Genomic DNA, 19417 nt, shown 5'->3' with positions numbered 1-19417 from the left:
ATAGCGACCAGCATATAAATAGTTTTCTTAAAATAAATGCACAGAGTTAGGTTCTGTTGCAAACACCCAAAGCTTGTTTAATGAATGCCCTTGCTCTTAATTGTGACATAGAACTTTAACCAATCAGTTCTATTAAATCAATAAAAATTGCAGTATTCCGATTTTATGTTTTAAGTAATAATGTGTGGAGAATTTGATCCAGTTAGTGGCTTTAGTTAACGCTTTAAAAAGATCCAAGGCAAACTTTTTTAAAAATTACTATTAAAAACCAAAGCCTACATCCATTTTATAAAAATGGGACGAGCTTTTAAAAAGTTACTGGTGGTCTCAGCATGGGAAAACAGGCCATGTGGTGGCATTCGTGACAGAAGGCTTGCACTGCGAAGCCTTTCTAGGCATATGTTGCAATACTTGTTAAAAGCAAGAAAAGAGTTTAGCCCTCAATGACTTAGCCTCTCTCAGATCCCTTAACGAAGTACATCTCCCATAATTCTTTGCAGAAAGCTGCGACTGTTTTAAAGTGGCGTCATGGCGCGAATGTGGCCTTAATGTTGGTATGTTGGATTTTCTCAGTTTCACACTAAACTCTGCAAGGCAGCCCCATGCCCACCCCCTCTCCAAAAGAAGGCAAAATATTTAATCTGGTTGTTGTTGTTGTTGTTATTATTATTATTATTGTATTTTTTTAAAAAAAATCTGTTTTAATTCATAAAAATTATTAAGAATTTCCACACAAATATTTGTCAATTACAAGCTGGCAGTTAAGGCAGATACCATTGATACAGTGCATGGGTTTTTCTATTGCATTTATTTAAACAAGCAGCAGGTTGTGCACCAACACAAAAAACAAGAATCCAAATGCTGATGCAGGCCTGGTGTGACCCCCTTGGGCACAGCCTCCATTAGTGTCGACGAAAGCTGCGCTGGAGCCCCGAGGCAAATAGCACTGAAGAATGTATAGCTACACCTCTCGGTGGCTCGTGCCTTTTGGTGTTGAATTTTCATCTCATGTGGTACGATGCTCTTCCATAAAGTGCAGAGACTATGGGAAAAAATTAGATTTCTCTCCCCACCCCCAACCCCACAAGCCTTCTGATACCAGGAACAGAATATAATTGCTAAACGCTTGTCGATGTGGTTTCAGTTAGAAAAACATGTTCCCCATAAAACCCTCCTAATACAATCCAGGAATGCAACTTGTGCATGTAGTACCCATGTAAAATACAGTCATTCTTGGCAAGAGCCAGGTACCACTCGTATTGACACCTTTTGAATCCTATGGTACGGATGCAAAGGGAATGTGTCCCCAATTCTTAGACGCGCTGTCTAAATTGTTCTGCGTTGAGCACCACGATCTCTCATGAATAGCCAACATGCAGCCATGATGACAGGACCACCCTCCCCAGAATACACCACCCTCCCCAACAAGAAGGGCAGTTGCATACTGCCCAAGTACATTCACGATCCCAGGTATGTGCAAGAAAGAACAAAAATGCATTCATGGACCCAAACCGATAAGACTACTCTAGCAAGAATTTCCCAGTGATCCGATAAAAGGAAGCGCAGAGACCAATGATTCACACTTAAAAGATGGGGGAGCAGGTGGGAGGAAAGACTTGCAGGTCAGACGATGCTGGGTTGAGACCGGAAAGCTAAAGGAATGAAGTTATTAAGACTGATCAGATGAATGGCTCTTTCCCAACATTCTGTAAAAGTAAGTCGCTGCCTTGTGATCAGACAGGCGCTGCCTTTGAGGTAGGTGGTGAAGACCCAAATCGAGGTAAGTAAAGTCCAAATTTGTTTTCAATTCCCGCAAAAGTGGCAACGGCCAACTTGTAGCCCCCCACGTGGTCGGGGTTTGGTGCAGGTAAGGTGATCCTTGTTTTCAGAACGGCTTCAGATCCAGCTGGCTTCCTGAAATACATATTATATAGATATATGTAAAGTTCTTTCCAGAGAAAAAGAGCCCCTGCCCACAAGGGCTTGCCTGGGACAAAATGCTATTTGGTTTCCGCCTCTTTCCAAACTCCCTCCCATCCATGGCTATTCCTCCTGGTCACTGGGCAACATCAGCACTCAGCCTTGTGGAAGAGTTGGTACCTGGGGCTGGGGAAGGCCCATAGCTCAGTGGTAGTGCATCTGCTTTTTATGCAGAAGGTCCCCGGTTCAATACCCAGCATCTCCAGGTAAAGCTATGCCCTGCCTGAAACTGTGGAGAGGCAATACTGAGCTAGATGGGAAGTTTCCTATAATCTTCTTTTTCCTCTTTTGTACCGATTCCTTTCAGACTGCAAGCCGCTCTTTTTTAAACTTTAGTCTGCTGACCAAGATGCTCTTTGACTACAGTTCCCATCATCCCTGGCCACTGGTCTTGCTGGCTGGGGTGATGGAAGATGGAGCCAAACAGCATCTGGGGTGGAGAATGTTTTACATGCCTGTAGAAAAACAAAGTCCTATAATCTCCAGCAGCTGCCTATAAAGCAGCACAGTAGAAGTACATTAAAAATTACTTTGAGACACACCCAGAAATCGGTTCAGTATGAAATCTGTTTTGAGTGTCGGCAGAAGAGGTGACATGATGGCTGATGAGACTTCTCATAGAATCATAGAGTTGGAAGAGACCACAAGGGCCATCCAGTCCAACCCCCTGCTGAGCAGGAAACACCACCAAAGCATTCTTGACATATGCCTGTCAAGCCTCTGCTTAAAGACCTCCAAAGAAGGAGACTCCACCACATGCCTTGGTAGCAAATTCCACTGCCGAACAGCTCTTACTGCCAGGAAGTTCTTCCTAATGTTCTCAATCTCATTAACAGCATGCCAACACTACTGTACTCTACCGTGCCAAAGGTTTCTAATGATTTTATTTTTTATTGGCAGATGGAAAAATGAAAGTTTTCCTTCTGTATCTTTCGCTAATGGTCCCCCCCCACCCTTATTCTTCTCTCTCTCTTCCTTTCTTTAATTCTATTGTCCCTTTCTTTTTTCTGTTTCTCACCTTTTGATTTTCTGCTTTCTCCTATTTCTTTGGAGTTCTATGTCTGGGGCCTTTATTAGGGTTCAGAGATTGTATACTCATGGGGGTAGTAGAGGGTTGATGGAGGACCCTGGGTGACGGCCAGGGAAATGCTGGTCCCCCAGGATGAGAGGCTGTGAGGAGCTACTGTCCTCTGTGGGTGGTAAGGATCAGGAACTAGTTTTAAGAGAGAACCTAGTTTGGAAATTAATAAAACTATATTGTTTTGTTTTTAAAGAAAGGACTTCGTATTTCACTTCATTGATTTGTATCTTCTGTAGTTGTAATGTTATTGTATTATGGGAAAATCTTAATAAAAAGTATTTTTTAAAAAACCCTACTGCACTCTGTGAATGGATCTTCCCTTTGCTATTGAAACACTTGTGTTCCTCTTCCTGTCTGCCCTCATGTACATGACAAGCACTGGTGTTAAAAAGGGTAGCTCTCCTGAGCTTTAGTGACCCTTAATTCATAAAGAAAATCTGGAGCTCTTTAAGACTTAACTCCTATAAAGAGAGCCAAGGTGGTCAATCCAACATACTTACGTTCCTCCAAAATCAATGTAGAACCATCTTTGCAGAAGCTCGTAAGTCACTAGGGTTACTCCAAACTGAGGAGACGACCGAAATACACGAGCTGAGGGGCAGGAAACCACACCATTATTAGCCACGTTAATGCATTAGGTTAGCATGCATCCTTCCTTGTTAAAATGAGTGTTTGCAAAGGCTACCTGCAGCTCCTTTCCAAAATGCCCTGGGGCCTTCCTCTCGTAGGATCTTCCCGAAGCAGTCAATCACGCCGCTGTAGGTCGTTTGTCCTGCACGGGCTGCCACCTGTAACCTCGTCTTGACCACATCCGCAGGCGTCACTAAGGAAGCGGCAGGCATTCCTGGAGAAAGGGAAAGCAGGGCAGAAAAGTAACCAGCTTGTTGAACTTGCTTGGAGGTGGGTGAGTTGGCCTGTTAGGGCCCTAGGAAGCTGCCTTATGCTCAATCTAGCTCAGTATGGTCTGTGCTGACTAGCTTACTAGCAGTACATGTGAAAAGGATCTAGGGGTCTTAGTGGACCACAAGCTTAACATGAGTCAAAAGTGTGATGCAGCAGCAAAAAAGGCTAATGCCATTCTAGGCTGCATCAACAGAAGTATAGTGTCCAGATCAAGGGAGGTAATAGTACAGTGGTACCTCGGCTTAAGTACACAATTGGTTCCGGAAGTCTGTACTTAACCTAAAGCAAACTTAACCTGACATGAACTATCTCACTGAAAGTAATGGAAAGTGGATTAATCCATTCCAGACGGGTCCACGGAGTCATCAACCTGAAGCATACTTAACCCGAAGTATGAGTGTAATTGGTTCTGGAAGTCCAAACTTAACCTGAAACAAACTTAACCTGAAGCAAACTTTCCCATTGAAAGTAATGGAACGTAATGGAAAGTAATGGAAAGTGGAGGTCCGCGGAGTACTTAAACTGAAAGTACTCAAACCGAAGCGTATTTAAACCGAGGTATGACTGTACTCTTACTCTTATCTCTTTGGGGGCGTGGGAGGCGCTGTGATCTAAACCACTGACCACTGGACTTGCCGATCGGAAGTTCGGCGATTCGAATCCCCGTGACAAGGTGAGCTCCCATTGCTTGGTCCCTGCTCCTGCCAACCTAGCAGTTTGAAAGCATGTCAAAGTGCAAGTAGAGATATAGGTACCGCTACAGCGGGAAGGTAAACGGCGTTTCCTTGTGCTGCTCTGGTTCGCCAGAGGCAGCTTAGTCATGCTGGCCACATGACCCGGAAAAACTTTCTGCGGACAAACGTTGCCTCCCTCGGCCAGTAAAGCGAGATGAGCGCCGCAACCCCAGAGTCGGTCACGACTGGACTTAACCGTCAGGGGTCCCTTTACCTATTCTGCCTTTGCCAGACCACATCTGGAAAACTGTGTCCAATTCTGGGCACCACAATTTAAGGATGTTAACAAGCTGGAATGTGTGCAGAGGAGGGCAACTAGGATGATCAAGGTTCTGCATACCAAGCCTTATGAGGAACGGTTGAAGGAGCCAGGTATATTGAGCCTGGAAAAGAGGAGATTGAAAGGAGATATGGTAGCCATCTTCAAATATCTCAAGGGCTGTCACATGGAAGATGCAGCAAGCTTCTTTTCTCCTGCTCTGGAGGAGAGGGTCTGAACCAATGGCTTCAAGTTACAAGAAAGGAGATTCCGACTAGACATGCAGAAAAACTTTGTGACACTAAGAGCTGTTCGACAGTGGAGCAGTCTCCCTCAGGAAGCTGTGGACTCTCCTTCCTTGTAGATTTTTAAGCAGAGGTTGGATGGCCATCTGTCATAGACACTTTATTTTTCTTTTAAAGTTGAGAGGCAAACAGAAGTCTTCAATAAAATGTCCGAAGCTTGCAGAGTGTCTTGAGTTCACTTTGGGGAGGTAAAAGCCAGCTCCTTTGTAGTTTCCAGCATTTGCCCCTCTATACAGAAGACTGGAAATCTCTGCACTTTTTTGACTTCAGGGCTACATCCTGTGAGAAGTCTTGTTAAACTCAAAACAGGCAGTCAGGTACAAGTTGTGCACAATGCACCAAAATAAAATGAAAATCCCAAACCCCAACTCAATAATGTTCCATGTTTTCCTTTGGGCATATGCACATTTTTATGCGTCTAATTTCTTCAGCAAAGCCTTGTTGGAAGATTTATGCTGGCAGATAAACAAGAGAAAGCAACAAATACTGAATTATCAGTAGAGAAGGGGCCACAATCCTGAAACATGCTCTCTCCACATAGTCGAAAGGGGTACCTCGAATGATTTTAGGCCTTGAACCAGCAGTTTTTCAAACTCAACCTAATGAAATAATCCGTATTTAGATTTAAAGAAAAACAAGGGTTGGGGGGGACAACAAAAATAAAGCAAGACTGTATTCAAACACAGTGTCTCTTCTTATTTTATTACTTTTCCATTTTGCATCAGTTCCAAACCAGCTTGGTCAGATGTAGATGCATAAATCTCCTTTGCTTTTGCTTTTTTTTTTCATCTTCTTCTTCCCTCTAAAGCTTAATAATTCTGTAACAGTTTTTGTCCAAACCAATGTGGTCTGGCTCCAGAACGCCATCTCACTTTTTTTTTTTAGTAGACTCCTTTGAAAGAGATGTAAAAGTGTGTGTTTATCACCAAAATAAGGACTGCTGCTCCCCTCTCAAAACCCATTAAAAAAGAAAGGGAATCACACTGTGCGAACTTTCACATTTGAACATTTGGCAGAAGGTGGCTTTCTCTTAACATGGTCAGTGCTTCCCTTCAGCTAGTCCACAAGTCATCCATTTCACCTCCTGCTTATGAGACACAGAAGCTGGACTTTCACTCTTTAAAAATTAGCTGACTCTTGCAGACACAGCAGCCATGCAGGCAGAAGCCCCATCGTCCCCGCTGTGGAGGTGGTATTTCACAGGAACGATGGATGCCGCCATGTGAGCTTGGTCTGGCCACAAACCAGCCAGTAGTCTTACATGCTTCCAAGGTTCTCCGCCTTGGGGACATCAGCAAGTGTGAACTAGCCCTGAGCTTTGTGGTACAATTCCCAAATAGTTTCCATCTTATGCAGATTTTTGGAATGCAACTATCTGCAAGGCTTTGAAAACGGCAAGCCAGGATTCTTCAGAAACGTCTTTTAATTGCAAAGGTCCAGGCTGAGTTAAATAGTCTAACGTAGGTTGCAAAGCAGGCATTGTACAGTTGAGTAAAAACCCATGCCACCCTGGGCACCTCTGGGAAGAAGGGCAGGATATCAATTGAATTAATACAGTGGTACCTCGACTTCCGAAGGTTTCGACTTCCGAAGTCGACAAACCCGGAAGTCTTTTCTCCCCGCGCGCATTCTGCGCCAGTGCAGAAACGGTGTGTGCGGTCGGCGCATGCGCAGAACAGGCGCCTTGACTCAGTCAAGAAATTCCAGGTGAGTGCTATCCCTAGACAGACTAGGACGGGGTTGTGCCAGTCCTCAGCCCTTGAATTCTCCAGATACTTTAGGCTGCAACTCCCATTAACTCCATTCACTCTGCCAATGGCCGAGGATGATGGAAACCTCAGTACAAAACAAATGGAGGGCACCGTGATGACTGCCTGTGGGCTGTGCCTCCAACATTAGCCAAGGCTTAGTATGGGGGCCTTGTGAGAAACCTATTTCTGTCCCGAACAACCAAACCTAGTTCCTGTCTCCTTTTCCAGGGGAAGAATCTCTTCCCAAAAAGTCTTGGAATGCTCCCAGGGTCAGGGGAGTGTGATTATTATTATGTTTCTGCCCATATAAAGTATAATGATAAAACTTCAGTTCTTCCTATAATCCTTTACTTCCTTTTTAGCCCAATAATATCACCCTTGCTTTCGCTAGTACCTGCCACTCATTTCCACTCTCCCTAGTCCTATGCTGCACGATAAGAGAGTCAAGTCACTGCCCTGAATAGTAATCAGCTAATGGAAGATAACCTGAAATGGAAATATAGTATATATAAAAAAATACAAGATAGGGTCCACATTACTGTGCATTTTCTAACCCTATACTGGCAACTACTGATAAAGACAGGCTACTTCTGTGGCTGAACTGAACTTCAAAGAGACAGTTATCACAGTCTGCAATCGCTTAACAATAGGCAGAGAAGGGAAAAAAATTAGAAAATCCAAGAAATGACTTGGCTCAACACACTGGCTTAGGTTTCAAGTCTAGATAGGATACAGAGCTCAAAAACTGTTTTGTTCCATTATGTTGGGTTTCAATTGACCCGGCTTTAAATCCATAGTCTTCTGACTATTCAGCACAAAGTAATGTACTAACTGAGCAGTTTTTAATAACTGCATCTCTTGTGGATGTTATGCCTAGTCATGTATCATAGGAGTAATTCATTATATTACCACCTGACCCCTTATATCCTTTGCTCAATCACTAAAGACTTCTCGGGAGTCACTGTTAGTGGCTCCTCGTGGCCTGGATTAAATCATGTGTTCAGTATTCTGAGTCCATTTGTGCAGGGTCTCCCACACACCACTTAGACACAACTGTAATCCAGCAGCATAAAAACTGTCAAAATAATAATGAATTTAAAAAATGAGAATCTGAAAGTCCCAAATCAAAATAAACACCTGCTGCCATCAGACAGTGGTTAGCTAAATACAGACAGTGGACCAGCTCTCAAAGGGGTTGGCTGCCTGGAGTTTTCAATGAGAGAGCAGCCTGCTTGATCTCAGAAGTCATGATGAGCTTTATAGGTCATACATATAATTAGACTAGAATGGTGCCCAGAGCTTTGGTACAGATAACACGGGCAACGTTTACCACAGCTTACTCTTCACAACAGAACAACTAAACAGGGAAATGCACCCAATCCAAAGGCATTTTCACAAGAGAAGAATCATTTCACAGTATTTGGACTACTGCAATCGGGTGTATTTTACTTTCTGACTCGTTCTTAAAATCGATTGTAGGCCTTGGCTGGAAGGAAGTATTTAAGAGCATGGGAAGAACGTTGCAAGGTCAGAACTAAGGACAGGCTAGTGCGGCATCTAAAAGTGGCCAACCTGATGCCTATGGGGATGCAGACAAGCGGGATGTGAGAATGACAGCACTTTTCTGAGAGTGGTCCCAGGCAACTGGTAGGAAGAGAATATTGCCTCTTGGTATGGGAAGTATGGTAACCGCCATGACTGGTAGCCAATGACAGCTGTGGTCCTCCAAAGAAATGTGTACAATGATCATTTAAAGCCATCCAAGTTGGCAGCTGTCCGTCACCAAAGATGGTGGCAGCGAGTTCCACAATTTAACTCTGCCCACCATCTCTGCCCTGAATACCACTGACCATTCAGCTTCACTGGGTGACTCCAGGTTCCAGCTTTATAAGAGACAGAGGGGGAATTCTCATTCTCCACCCCATGTTTTATTATATATACCTCTGATTTATGGACTACTTAAAATGAGGCTGCATTTTAAATTTTAATATTGTATTGTATTGAATATTGTATTTTAATATTGTATTTTAATTAATTCTTTTCTTTTATGTCTTATTGTAATTTTATTGGTGTTAGCCGCCCTGAGCCCGGTTTTGACTGGGGAGGGTGGGGTATAAATAAAAATTTATTATTATTATTATTATTATTATTATTATTATTATTATTATTATTATTATTATTCCCCGCCACTTTTTATTCGCTTTTTTTTAAAAAAATAAAAAAATAAAAATCATTAAACATTGTAAGCCTTTCTTCACAGGAACCCTGTGGTAATTTTGGTTGTCCTTTCCCTGCACCTTTTCCAGCTGTACAATATCCTTTTTAAGGTGTGGCGACCAGAGCTGCCACACAGGATTCCAAGTGTGGTTTGGATATACTCGAACGCTTAGTCATCAGGGAATGGACTTTCTTGCATTTCCCAAAAACCAAGCATCCGGGTTTGCATACTTTAAGCCTGGACACTCTTTTCTTTCTTTTGAAGAACACAGCAGTAGCACTGAAGTGTGAACATTCACAATGTGTTCACCAGAGACGTGTGAAATATGGAACAGCCAACTGCAGACGGCTGATGATAGGCAAGGGTTGAGGCTCAGTGGCATGACATGCAGAAGGCCCGAAGTTCAACCCTGGGCATCTCCATATGTAGGGCTGGGAGAAAACCCTGCCTGGAGAAGCTGCTACCAGTTAATGCAGGCAATACCAGATGGCTCAATGGCCTGACTCAGTAGAAGGCAGCTATTTAAAGTCTCAGCATATGCTGATTTCGAGGTCTATGAACCAGCACTTCAGACCTCTCGGTTGTCACCCTCCAAACTAAGCAACAAAGACGCAAATGGCAGAGCCGGGAGTGAACCAGCATCTCAGATCCTTTTAGCTACCAATAGCAGAAGTGGATAATCTAGCCATCAGTCGTAAAGAACATTTGGCTGCAAAGAGCATCCGGATATTATATCCTACCTCTTTTATAGAGACAGTACATGTTGAGAGCAAAAACATGCCAAGTTGGGGAAGGAAGGGGGAGAAGAAGGTGAGAGAGAGAGACTGCTTAGAGCTCTGCTCAGAGCATTCGGCACAGATTGAAGCAGAGCCCAACGCTGAATGCCAGGGTCAACGCCTGTGGTTTCGGGAACAGGAGCAGTTAGCTTTGATACTCTCGCATTTGGAATACAGAAGGCAAAATGCTCAATGCCTGCTTTTTCTGGGCTTTCTGAACTGTGACTCTACACAGGGCCCCTTTAGCTGCTTCTCAGCAGGACAGGGAAAAAAGCATTTGCTATTTGCCTTTTCATTCCACGCAGAAGAGGCCTGGCTTCTCCCAGAGCCATTACATTTCCATTATCTATCATAATAACAGAAGTTCACCTTTTAGATAGATTTATATGCAGGATTTCAAATATGCTACTTTAAACATATGCTGATTTGAGCCACACTGGAGAGAAAGATTTTTTTATTTTATGTATAACTACTTCTTCTTCTTTTTTTTAAAGAGAGAGCTTTCCCCTCTCTACCCTTCCCAATAGTCAACAAAGTTTATTACGCCAGCCAGCAGCTTCTCTTTTAACATAGTGGCTTGGTCTCCTCCTGTCAGAAGGCATGCCTTCAGAATCTTATATTATTAACATGACATTCAAAAGTCACGCTAATGGGAGACGTCAAAAGTAAGAATATTCTTTTATGAGCCACTTTTAAGCCACCCCTTTTACAGCCCCCACCCAAATGCCTGCGAAAGAGAGCTCTTCGCATTACCATTTCAACATTCAAATCTATCACAGACTGACACAAGAAGACATTCCTAGTGCAGATTGGCTGCAATGCTTGAGTTAGCTGTATGGAACCGGCTGGCAAAGGTCAAGCAGTCGGTCACTAGCAGCAAATGATGCCAGGACTCAGGCAAACACACCAGCTCCAGCACTTAAGATTCAGGTGACATGACCTATAAAGCAGGAGACCAGGCTGCATCTCTCTGTGCATTTACAGTAGTCCCTTTGCAGACATATTCATCTCAAGCTTTTAAAAAGACGCCCACGAGCCTTTTGCTGCTAGATCATCATGTGGCAAGGAGTTCCACGAGCTATATTATGCACCATGTGCTTCCTTTCACATGGCTTAAACCCAGATGCCAATCCATTCTATAAACTCCCATGTTATTCTTTTTTCTTTTCTTTTCCATATCTGGAGAGAATTGCAAAAACCTCTATCAGATTTCAGGCACAGCACAGGATACAGTCATCTATGGGTACGTGTGCAAGGAAATCTGAGCCTTAGGAGAAGGAAAGCATTAGGTGTGGGGGCTCTGCACACTAAACCTCCTGTCATTTAATCTGGTCCTGCAGGGCCAGGCATAACAACTTTGAAGCAGAGAACATGCTTTGCACTTTCAGTCAAAAGGAACAGGGAGAAGCTGGTGGACTAGGCCTCTGCCTACAACCCCGGAGAGCCTCTGCCAGGCAGCACCATAGCCTAAGGGTAGCCAATGGGGTGCCCTCCATATGTTTGTTGGACTACAACTCCCATCATCCATGACCACAAGCCATGCTTGTTGGGGCTGATGGGAGCAGAAGTCCAATAACATCCAGAGGCACCAGTTCTCCCTGTGCTAGTCCTAAATATTCACCTCTTTGATCAAAATGTTGCTTCCTCCAGATCACTGAGCAGTCCACCTCCATGCCAATTCCACTACTGAACAAAGCCCACGTCACAGTTCCTGACCCAACTAGATACAGATTAAACTATTCAAGTGCAAAATCCACTTGCAATCTCCAGACACTAAAGGGTGGGGTGGGGGGCCTTTTCCGGCCAGAGGGCTAGATCTTTATCTCTTCCCCCCCACCTGCCCCCCAGCAGGCCAAAGCAGACAGGCAGGTGGGGGTACCGGGCTGCCAATCACCTGGCATCATGGTGAGGGCAGGGGGTGCTTTCCTCTGAAGCCCTGAGTCAAGTGAACCATTGTAAGCATTATCATGCAGGGATGTGTACCAAGGGCTTGAAAATCATCCAACTCCTGGTGCTTCTCCTTCAAATGGCCACACATTTGAGGGGGTGGCTGTTTTAAAGCCCTTTGTTTTGAAGCATAGGGGATGTACACAAAGGTCTTCCAAATACATGCATTGGAAGAAGAAACAAGTTGTGCTCCTATCACTGCTGGGTGGTGGAAGCAACGCCTTACTGGGACAACTGGGAGCTTTGAGCATGATGTCACGCATGAGCGTGGGTGTAGGATGGTTGAACGTGGCTTCCTAAAAAATGCCCTGGCAGGCCAGATGGAGAAGACAGGCAGGCCACACCTGGCCCCTACACCAGAGCTTTGCCACCCCTGGTACATTAACATCCCAAGGAAAAAAAACATTACTTACCAGCTATTGCTCCAGCTAGAAGCAGCGACCAAGGGCTCACCCGCCCATCTTCACCTGCAAAAGCAGATTTCATGTGAGCGTAACAGGGGAAGTAAATGGCAGAGAAGGGGATGTCGCGGAGAAAGCATGCCTTGGCTCCCTAGAAGAAGAAGAAGAAGAAGAGTTTGGATTTGATATCCCGCTTTATCACGGCCCGAAGGAGTCTCAAAGCGGCTAACGTTCTCCTTTTCCCTTCCTCCCCCGCAACAAACACTCTGTGAGGTGAGTGAGGCTGAGAGACTTCAGAGAAGTGTGACTAGCCCAAGCTCACCCAGCAGCTGCATGTGGAGGAGCAGAGACACGAACCCGGTTCCCCAGATTACGAGTCTACCATTCTTAACCAGGAAAACAGAACAAACAAAGAAAAGCTGCATTATGGACAGAACCACAGCAAGGTGGTTCTGAGAGGCAGTTCTGAGAGGCAGGATAACTCTTTTGCTCTCCCCTACTCTCTAGAAAAGGAAGAGCAAAGGCCACAACCCAGCACAGAGTTACGTTGCAGACCGCAGAATCCAACCAGCCTTTTAGGCACACTTGTTTAGGGTAGACTGTGGCTATATTGTTTTGCAGGAGCAGCCAGTGCAGCGCAGCACCTTCAAGACACCAGCATCGCTGTTGCTTCCCTGGGTGGCACAAGGTGGGGGGGCAGTGATGTCTGTACACGTGCACTGGTGGGAGTGCAGGAGGGCCCTGCTGGGGTGCATGGGCAACCCCAAGCTCACTACTGCTGTACTCACTACCAGTGTCAGGACAATGGCTTTGTGACGCTGAACCACTGCATCAGCTACTCCTGGTTTTCTGCTGGCAAAGTAAAAATGCCACCCACTTGTGGAAAGGAATCACAGAATTGCAGAGTTGGAAGGGAACACAAGGGTCATCCAACCCCCTACAATGTAGGAATCTTTTGCCCAGAGTAGGACTCGAACCCACAACTTTGAGATTAAGCGTCTCACACTCTACTGACTGAGCTATCCCAGGTGTTGTATGAAGTCTCAAGAAAAGTTATTGCACTGTAGATTTAAGGATGTGGCCGACACAAATGCCTACTGGCACCAGGAAGGTGCCTTTTTCTTTTTTTTGGCACCTGCTTAAAACATTTTTGTTAGCAAGAATAGAACTATGTCAAGAGGAGACACAACGGCAAGAGTTACAGCAACAATTCCAGATGGTGATGGCAGAATATGATTTCTTAGAAGATGAAGCTTTTGAAACTGAAGAAGACGAATGTGAGAATGACAATGAGAATGACAATGATGGTGATTGTGATTTGGAAGGAAAAGATGAAGATGAGGACTGTGATGATTTAACACAAAATGAAGCCCACCACGAAAAAAATGATGATTTTACTCTACAAAAAGTTGGATGGAGTGCCTCCCCTTCGAGGGGGGCACGATTGGATTTACTGGAACTCCAGAATGACCACAGGGAAGAAGGAAAAATTAAGCAGAGAAGAGAAGAAGCTCAGGGGTCTGATATGGAGGCCTGGATGGCAAAAGACTGTAAACAGGGGGTGGGGTGAAGGGAAAGTGAAGTTGTGATTGTAAGGATGGGTTAATAGGATTATAACTGGACTGCTGACTATGGAACTTGCTGGATTGGTGGGGTGGAGCCGGTACTCGGGGGGTGTAAGGTTAGTTTGGGAATAGTTATAGGTTTAAAAAGTGAATTGATTCTGGAAAAAGGTGAAAATATGGAGGCCTATAGAGGGGGTAAAAATTAGGCACGGGAAGAAAAAATGGGAGTTTGATTTTTCAGTGATTGGACATTAGGCGAAAATGATAATAGTTAGTTTAAAAGTGGTATAAGATATAAAGGTGTATGTTATAAAATATGAACTATGAAACTGTTGAAGATGATAAATAAGGGAGGAAAACCGGGGAAGGGGGGAGGGTGGGGAAGCCCACAAAATATGGTTTAACAATTATGATGAATTTTTTTTTGTCTTTTTTCCTTTTTGTCTTTTTTTTTCTTCTCTTTTTTCTCTTTTTCTCTTTTTGTATTTTCTTTTTTTTTTGGTATGACAATAGATGGTTGGATGGATGAACTCCTGCGTACTGCCCTGGTTCACTGGAGCTCCCTGGTGGCAGGGGGGGGCTTCGGGGGCAGGGGAGGGGGAGGAGGACAGAAACCCAATCATAAAATGGACCACTTCTGACTGTTCACCTGCGTGGGATACTTCTGTGGCAGGGGAGGACCCATGGAGGGGGGTGGGAAGAAGGTGGAAAAGGTGTTTATGTATGTACCATCTTTTGTAATTTGTAAAATCAATAAAAATTATGTTTAAAAAAATAAAATAAAACATTTTTGTTTAGGCAAGTCTATCCAGACACGCAGATTTTGATGTTTTAGTTTACTACTGGTTTTAATTGTGGGTTGTTGTTGTTTTACATGTTTTAAATTATATGCTTTTACTGGTAATTTTAATATTGTATTGCTTGAAAACCGCTTAGAGATTTTGTTACAATAAGTGGTATATAAATTCTGCTAAATGAGAAGTAATAGAAATGCTTTATGAATGGTTTTTGGCTTATACAGTGGTACCTCTGGATGCAAACGGGATCCATTCCAGAGCCCCGTTCTCATCCAGAGCAGTACTCAGCCAGAAGCGCTGAATCTGCGCTTCTGCGCATGATGTCATTTGGCGTGTCTGCGCATGCGCGAATCGCCGAACCCGGAAGTAACCTGTTTCGGCTCATCTCGCTCTATAGGCCGAAGGAGCCAGCGTTTGTCCGCAGACAGCTTCCGGGTCATGTGACCAGCATGACAAAGCTGCTTCTGGCGAACCAGAGCAGCGCACGGTAATACAGGACCAAAATAAAAACAATATCCCGAGTACCAGTAAAAACAATATCCTGAGTACTAGCATACTGGAGGACCTCAACCCAGGTTTCAACACCCTATAGCTGACAGGAAGAAAGACAAATGGTACCGGCTTGCCTTTGCTTACGTCCTCTTCATGTGACAAAGTCTGCTGCTTGGAGGGCATGAGCAATAAAGCAACAAGTGGAAATGGGCAGCAGGCACAGTGCTACACAACCACAGCTGGCTGCGGCTCCCTGGCACTTGCCCAGATTGTATTCTCAAGATTGTGGAGACAGACTCAATCTGCATAGCAGGCCCTTCACATTTTGCAATAATTCTATTTCTTGCAATGTGTTGGTTTTTGTTTCTGTTTGTTTACTGGATTCTCTTTTAAGGTTGTCACCTGCCTTGCGATTGGAATGGCAAGTGGCACAGAATAGTTTGTGAGCCAACAAGCCAGCAAACCAGTCTTGCACAACAGCAAGGTGAAACACAGCTTCCACTTGAACTGACAGTTCCACTTGAACTGCCGGGAGAGATCCCAGTCTGAAATCGAGCCACTGATAGTCAGCAGAGTGGCTGTGGGACCTTCGGGATCATCACCGGCAAGCAGAACAAGCCTTGTTCCCCACACCTTCAAAAACGTGAGTTCTGTGGTGCCTTTGACTTAGTTTTATACCTTGAGCTATAAATGCAGCTCAGCCACAGATAGTCAACCTTCTTAAAGGTAAAGTTAAAGGGACCCCTGGCCATTAGGTCCAGTTGCAGACGACTCTGGGGTTGCGACACTCATCTCACTTTATTGGTCGAGGGAGGTTGGCAGGAGCAGGGACCGAGCAACTCGGCAAGCCCTAGGCTCTGTGGCTTAACCCACAGCGCCACCTGCGTCCCTATATCAACCTTCTTACCTTTGCCTATATTTTCCCCTAGGGAAAGGGTAACAGAAAAGAAAACTGAAAAGCAGACACACTTGGGATACACAGAATGCAAAGAAACCAAGCTTTTCTTCGGGTGATCTATGGGGGTCATAGGGTGAGATTCTAACATGGCAGCCCTGGTAGATATTCCAGCATAAGCAACGAGAACCAATGCCTGACCTGGTAGAGCAGATGTGAACCAAAGTGCAAGACACAGCCTATTAGCGCTTGTTAACTTTGCCTCTACACAGCACTCGTTCATTCATGTTGGCAGCGCTCATCCATTAATGCAAAGCAAAAGTGGGAACAAAATGTTGCCCCATGGATTGCTCCTGTTCAGGATCACAGCTGGGCATGTCCTTTTCCAGGATATCCGATTCCTTTCCACACACCCCTCCAACAAAATTCTGTGCCCACTGAGCACGCTCAGTTTTCAATGTGCTGCTGGGGGGGGGGTAATCCCCCCTCTACTGAAGGTTTTTTACCTAAAGATTCTTCATACTTCCCTAAGTCTGCTTATACCCTCCTCTTGTGCAGAAGTGGTGCCCTTGTTGCTACATGAAGGATCCACACTCAGATAATGAGTTTAGTATTAGTATACAGAATATCAAAGAACTACAGTACTTGTGAAACTGACTCCTATACATCTTCCCTACCTACTCCTTTATTCTTTTAGCAAACATCTACGGTTGCACTCCTGCAATCATTTGCTACAAGGGCGTAAAGCGTGCCTAAGGGGCTCATAAATGCAGCAACTTGCATTCCTAGAGACAAACACTCTTCCGGGTTCTACCGACTTGGCAGGCAACCTTGTGATTTGTTGCACTCTCTGTCAGGCAATGCTGGATATGAGCAAGTATTCTTTCATCTCAAATATTTTCCCCAAAGGGTTGGAAAAAAATATGCATTGTGCCTTTTGTCACAGGAGAGTTCATAAGTCTTACTTCATTTTCCATGCTGACACCCAGATGCATTTTGTTTCAATTGCACTTCAAGATTAGGATACTGATCTTTCGGAGTCCTTCATGCCCTTCTCTCTCCACCCCATCACAACCTTAAGGTTAACCAGGAGCCCCCTCTCAACTCCACCCAGGTTTAACATTGAAGGAACACAGGAAGCTATTCCTAGAACACACTTTCCATGCGGATCCAGCAGGGCCCTAGCCCCAGGGCTGCGGAGCCCGTGATCCTGCAGATGTGGTTGGACTCCCAACTCCCATCAGCCTCAGCTAATTCAGAGTGTGGTCAGGGATGCTGGGAGTTGTAGCCCAAGAACATCTGGAGGACTGCAGATGTTCCCCAGGCCTGTCCTAGCCTAAGCCTTTAGAGCATCCCTTTATGCTTAGGCAGGATTTTGGTTAAGACAAGAGATTTCTGCATATAAAAATCGGTGCATATTGTTTGCAAACACCACCCCGTGCCATCTTCCCCGAGGCACCAAAACAGGCCATAGCTCAAGGATAGAGAACCTCCTCTACATGCCTGGAAGCTCGCAGAGCTGTTGCCGGTCAGTGTGGACAATACAGACCTAGATGGAGCAATGGTCCAACTCAGTATCAGGCAGCCGCTTTGCTATGTTCCAATGACAGAACAGAACTTCAGATAAAGAAATGGCAAATATACACTTCATTTTATTCAAAATCATTAGTGGAATTTAAGCGGCACTCTCTTCTCACTTTTACAGTAATCTCTTTCCAAAGATGGAAATAGCATACTTATATATATATATATATATACCCTCTGGTAATACGCTTTCAGCTTTCAAGGCAGAAAATATCTGTCAAGCTTTGTTCAGCTATGTGTAAACAAAGCTGGATCAAAACTCGGATTCACTTTATTAACCACCACCTTTGGCTCCTTTCCAATATCTCAACAGTCTAAAGTTTCCCCTCGCCAACTCGGTTTTAAAGTCTGGGAAAAGCATGTTTACAGGCAGGGCTCATTTAACTGCAAGTTAATCACCTGCAACCAGCTAATGCCAATTAGGAAGGCTTTAAGGGAGAATAGCCAATGCATCCTGAAAATGCTAAGGAAACAGGAAAAAAGTTTGCTGTGAAGCAAGTTCTCGTATAGTTTTCAGTGAAACTTGCTTCCTTGCTTCCGGATCGCCAGTCTCATTGTACCTTAGTGATGTGTATGCTGTAGAAAGTCAGCTTTAATATTAGTCCTCAGCTAAATTATGACGATTGTCTGCCTGAGTTTATTCTGCCAACCAAGACACAGCCCTACTGGGCATGACATTTTGTGGGTGTTTATTTATTAAGGCATTCCCCCAACCCCTTTACCAGCCGGCTAATTTGACTCCCCACTGCCACATCTTTTCTCTTGGGCCTTTAATACTGGATCGTACCTTAAGAGAACAAACCAATAGAGAAAAAGAGCTATGGGTTGTCAGGAGGTTCGGATAATCAACTCAGAGGAGTCAGAGCTGGGGCAGGTTCTTTAGCATGCTAATTCTCGCTTATTCCAGCCTTACCTGAGGTAAAAAAAGAAAAGAAAAAGTAGGGGGGGATCTAAATAAACTATTTCTACTACAAGGGGAGGGTAATTATACTCACAAAGGCACCTCTGTGTCAGGGTTGGGCATAAGGAGCCAGAAGGTCTGGGAGACGCAGGCTTAACCTAGTCTCCTGCAGTGAATGCACATTGTCTCGTGTAGGGGGAAAAATGCCAGACTGGGGGGACCTTGCAGAATTCAAGACAACAGTACTGCACCTTGTCTGAGAGGGTTATTTAATGCTTCTGGCACCTGTACTTACCGCCATCCTCTCTTTTCCTACCTTACAGGTTTAGAATTTATTTGGCATGTATAATTGTTATTTTGATCCTATAGCAACAAACAATAGGCAGCATGTCATTTCTTGATCCGTTAGCATTCCTCTTGGGTTTCACGGGCAACTTAACCCTTCCGATTCGGAAGTGCAGTGAGCGTCGTCAAACACGCCCCCACCCCCAATTTCCTGAAAGCCCCCACCTGCTCTGCCTTCCAAAGTCCCAGGGAAAAGTTGGAGAGACTTTGGCTGGCATCTCAGCATGGAAAGGCGAGTTGTTCCAAGTTTAGAGTTTTAAGTTATGTCCAAAGCACTTGAGCAAATATTGCTCCCGTAAACCAAAATAACAGGGCTAACAACACTGAGTACAGAGATATGGGTAACTGAGCTAGTTTTACTGAACGATACAAGCATTTTGAAATTATCTTCCCAGCTCACGTCAGGTTTGCTGCCTCCATTCCAAGGAGATGGCACACCCAACTCTAAAAAGTGGTCAGATAGGGGCTCCCACCTGCTTCCAC

The 19417-nt window shown here is 44.5% G+C and overlaps 1 protein-coding gene across 1 annotated transcript in view; it reads right to left on the bottom strand.

The window, feature by feature from the left end:
• Positions 1–732: 732 nt before the first annotated feature.
• Positions 733–19417, bottom strand: part of SLC25A13 (solute carrier family 25 member 13) — a 109424-nt gene continuing 90739 nt past the window's right edge. The window contains exons 15-18 of the mRNA XM_035129397.2: positions 12368–12506; positions 3747–3905; positions 3562–3652; positions 733–1914 (exon numbers count right to left, since the gene is read on the bottom strand). Of these exons, the coding sequence (XP_034985288.1) occupies positions 1734–1914; positions 3562–3652; positions 3747–3905; positions 12368–12506 (570 nt within the window). The 3' untranslated portion in view covers positions 733–1733. The remainder of the gene's footprint in view (positions 1915–3561; positions 3653–3746; positions 3906–12367; positions 12507–19417) is intronic.

This window comes from Zootoca vivipara, chromosome 12, assembly GCF_963506605.1.
Source record: "Zootoca vivipara chromosome 12, rZooViv1.1, whole genome shotgun sequence".
Taxonomy (NCBI): Eukaryota; Metazoa; Chordata; class Lepidosauria; order Squamata; family Lacertidae; genus Zootoca; species Zootoca vivipara.
The sequence above is the reverse complement of the archived record's forward strand: the minus strand, read 5'-3'. Positions and strand labels throughout refer to the sequence as shown.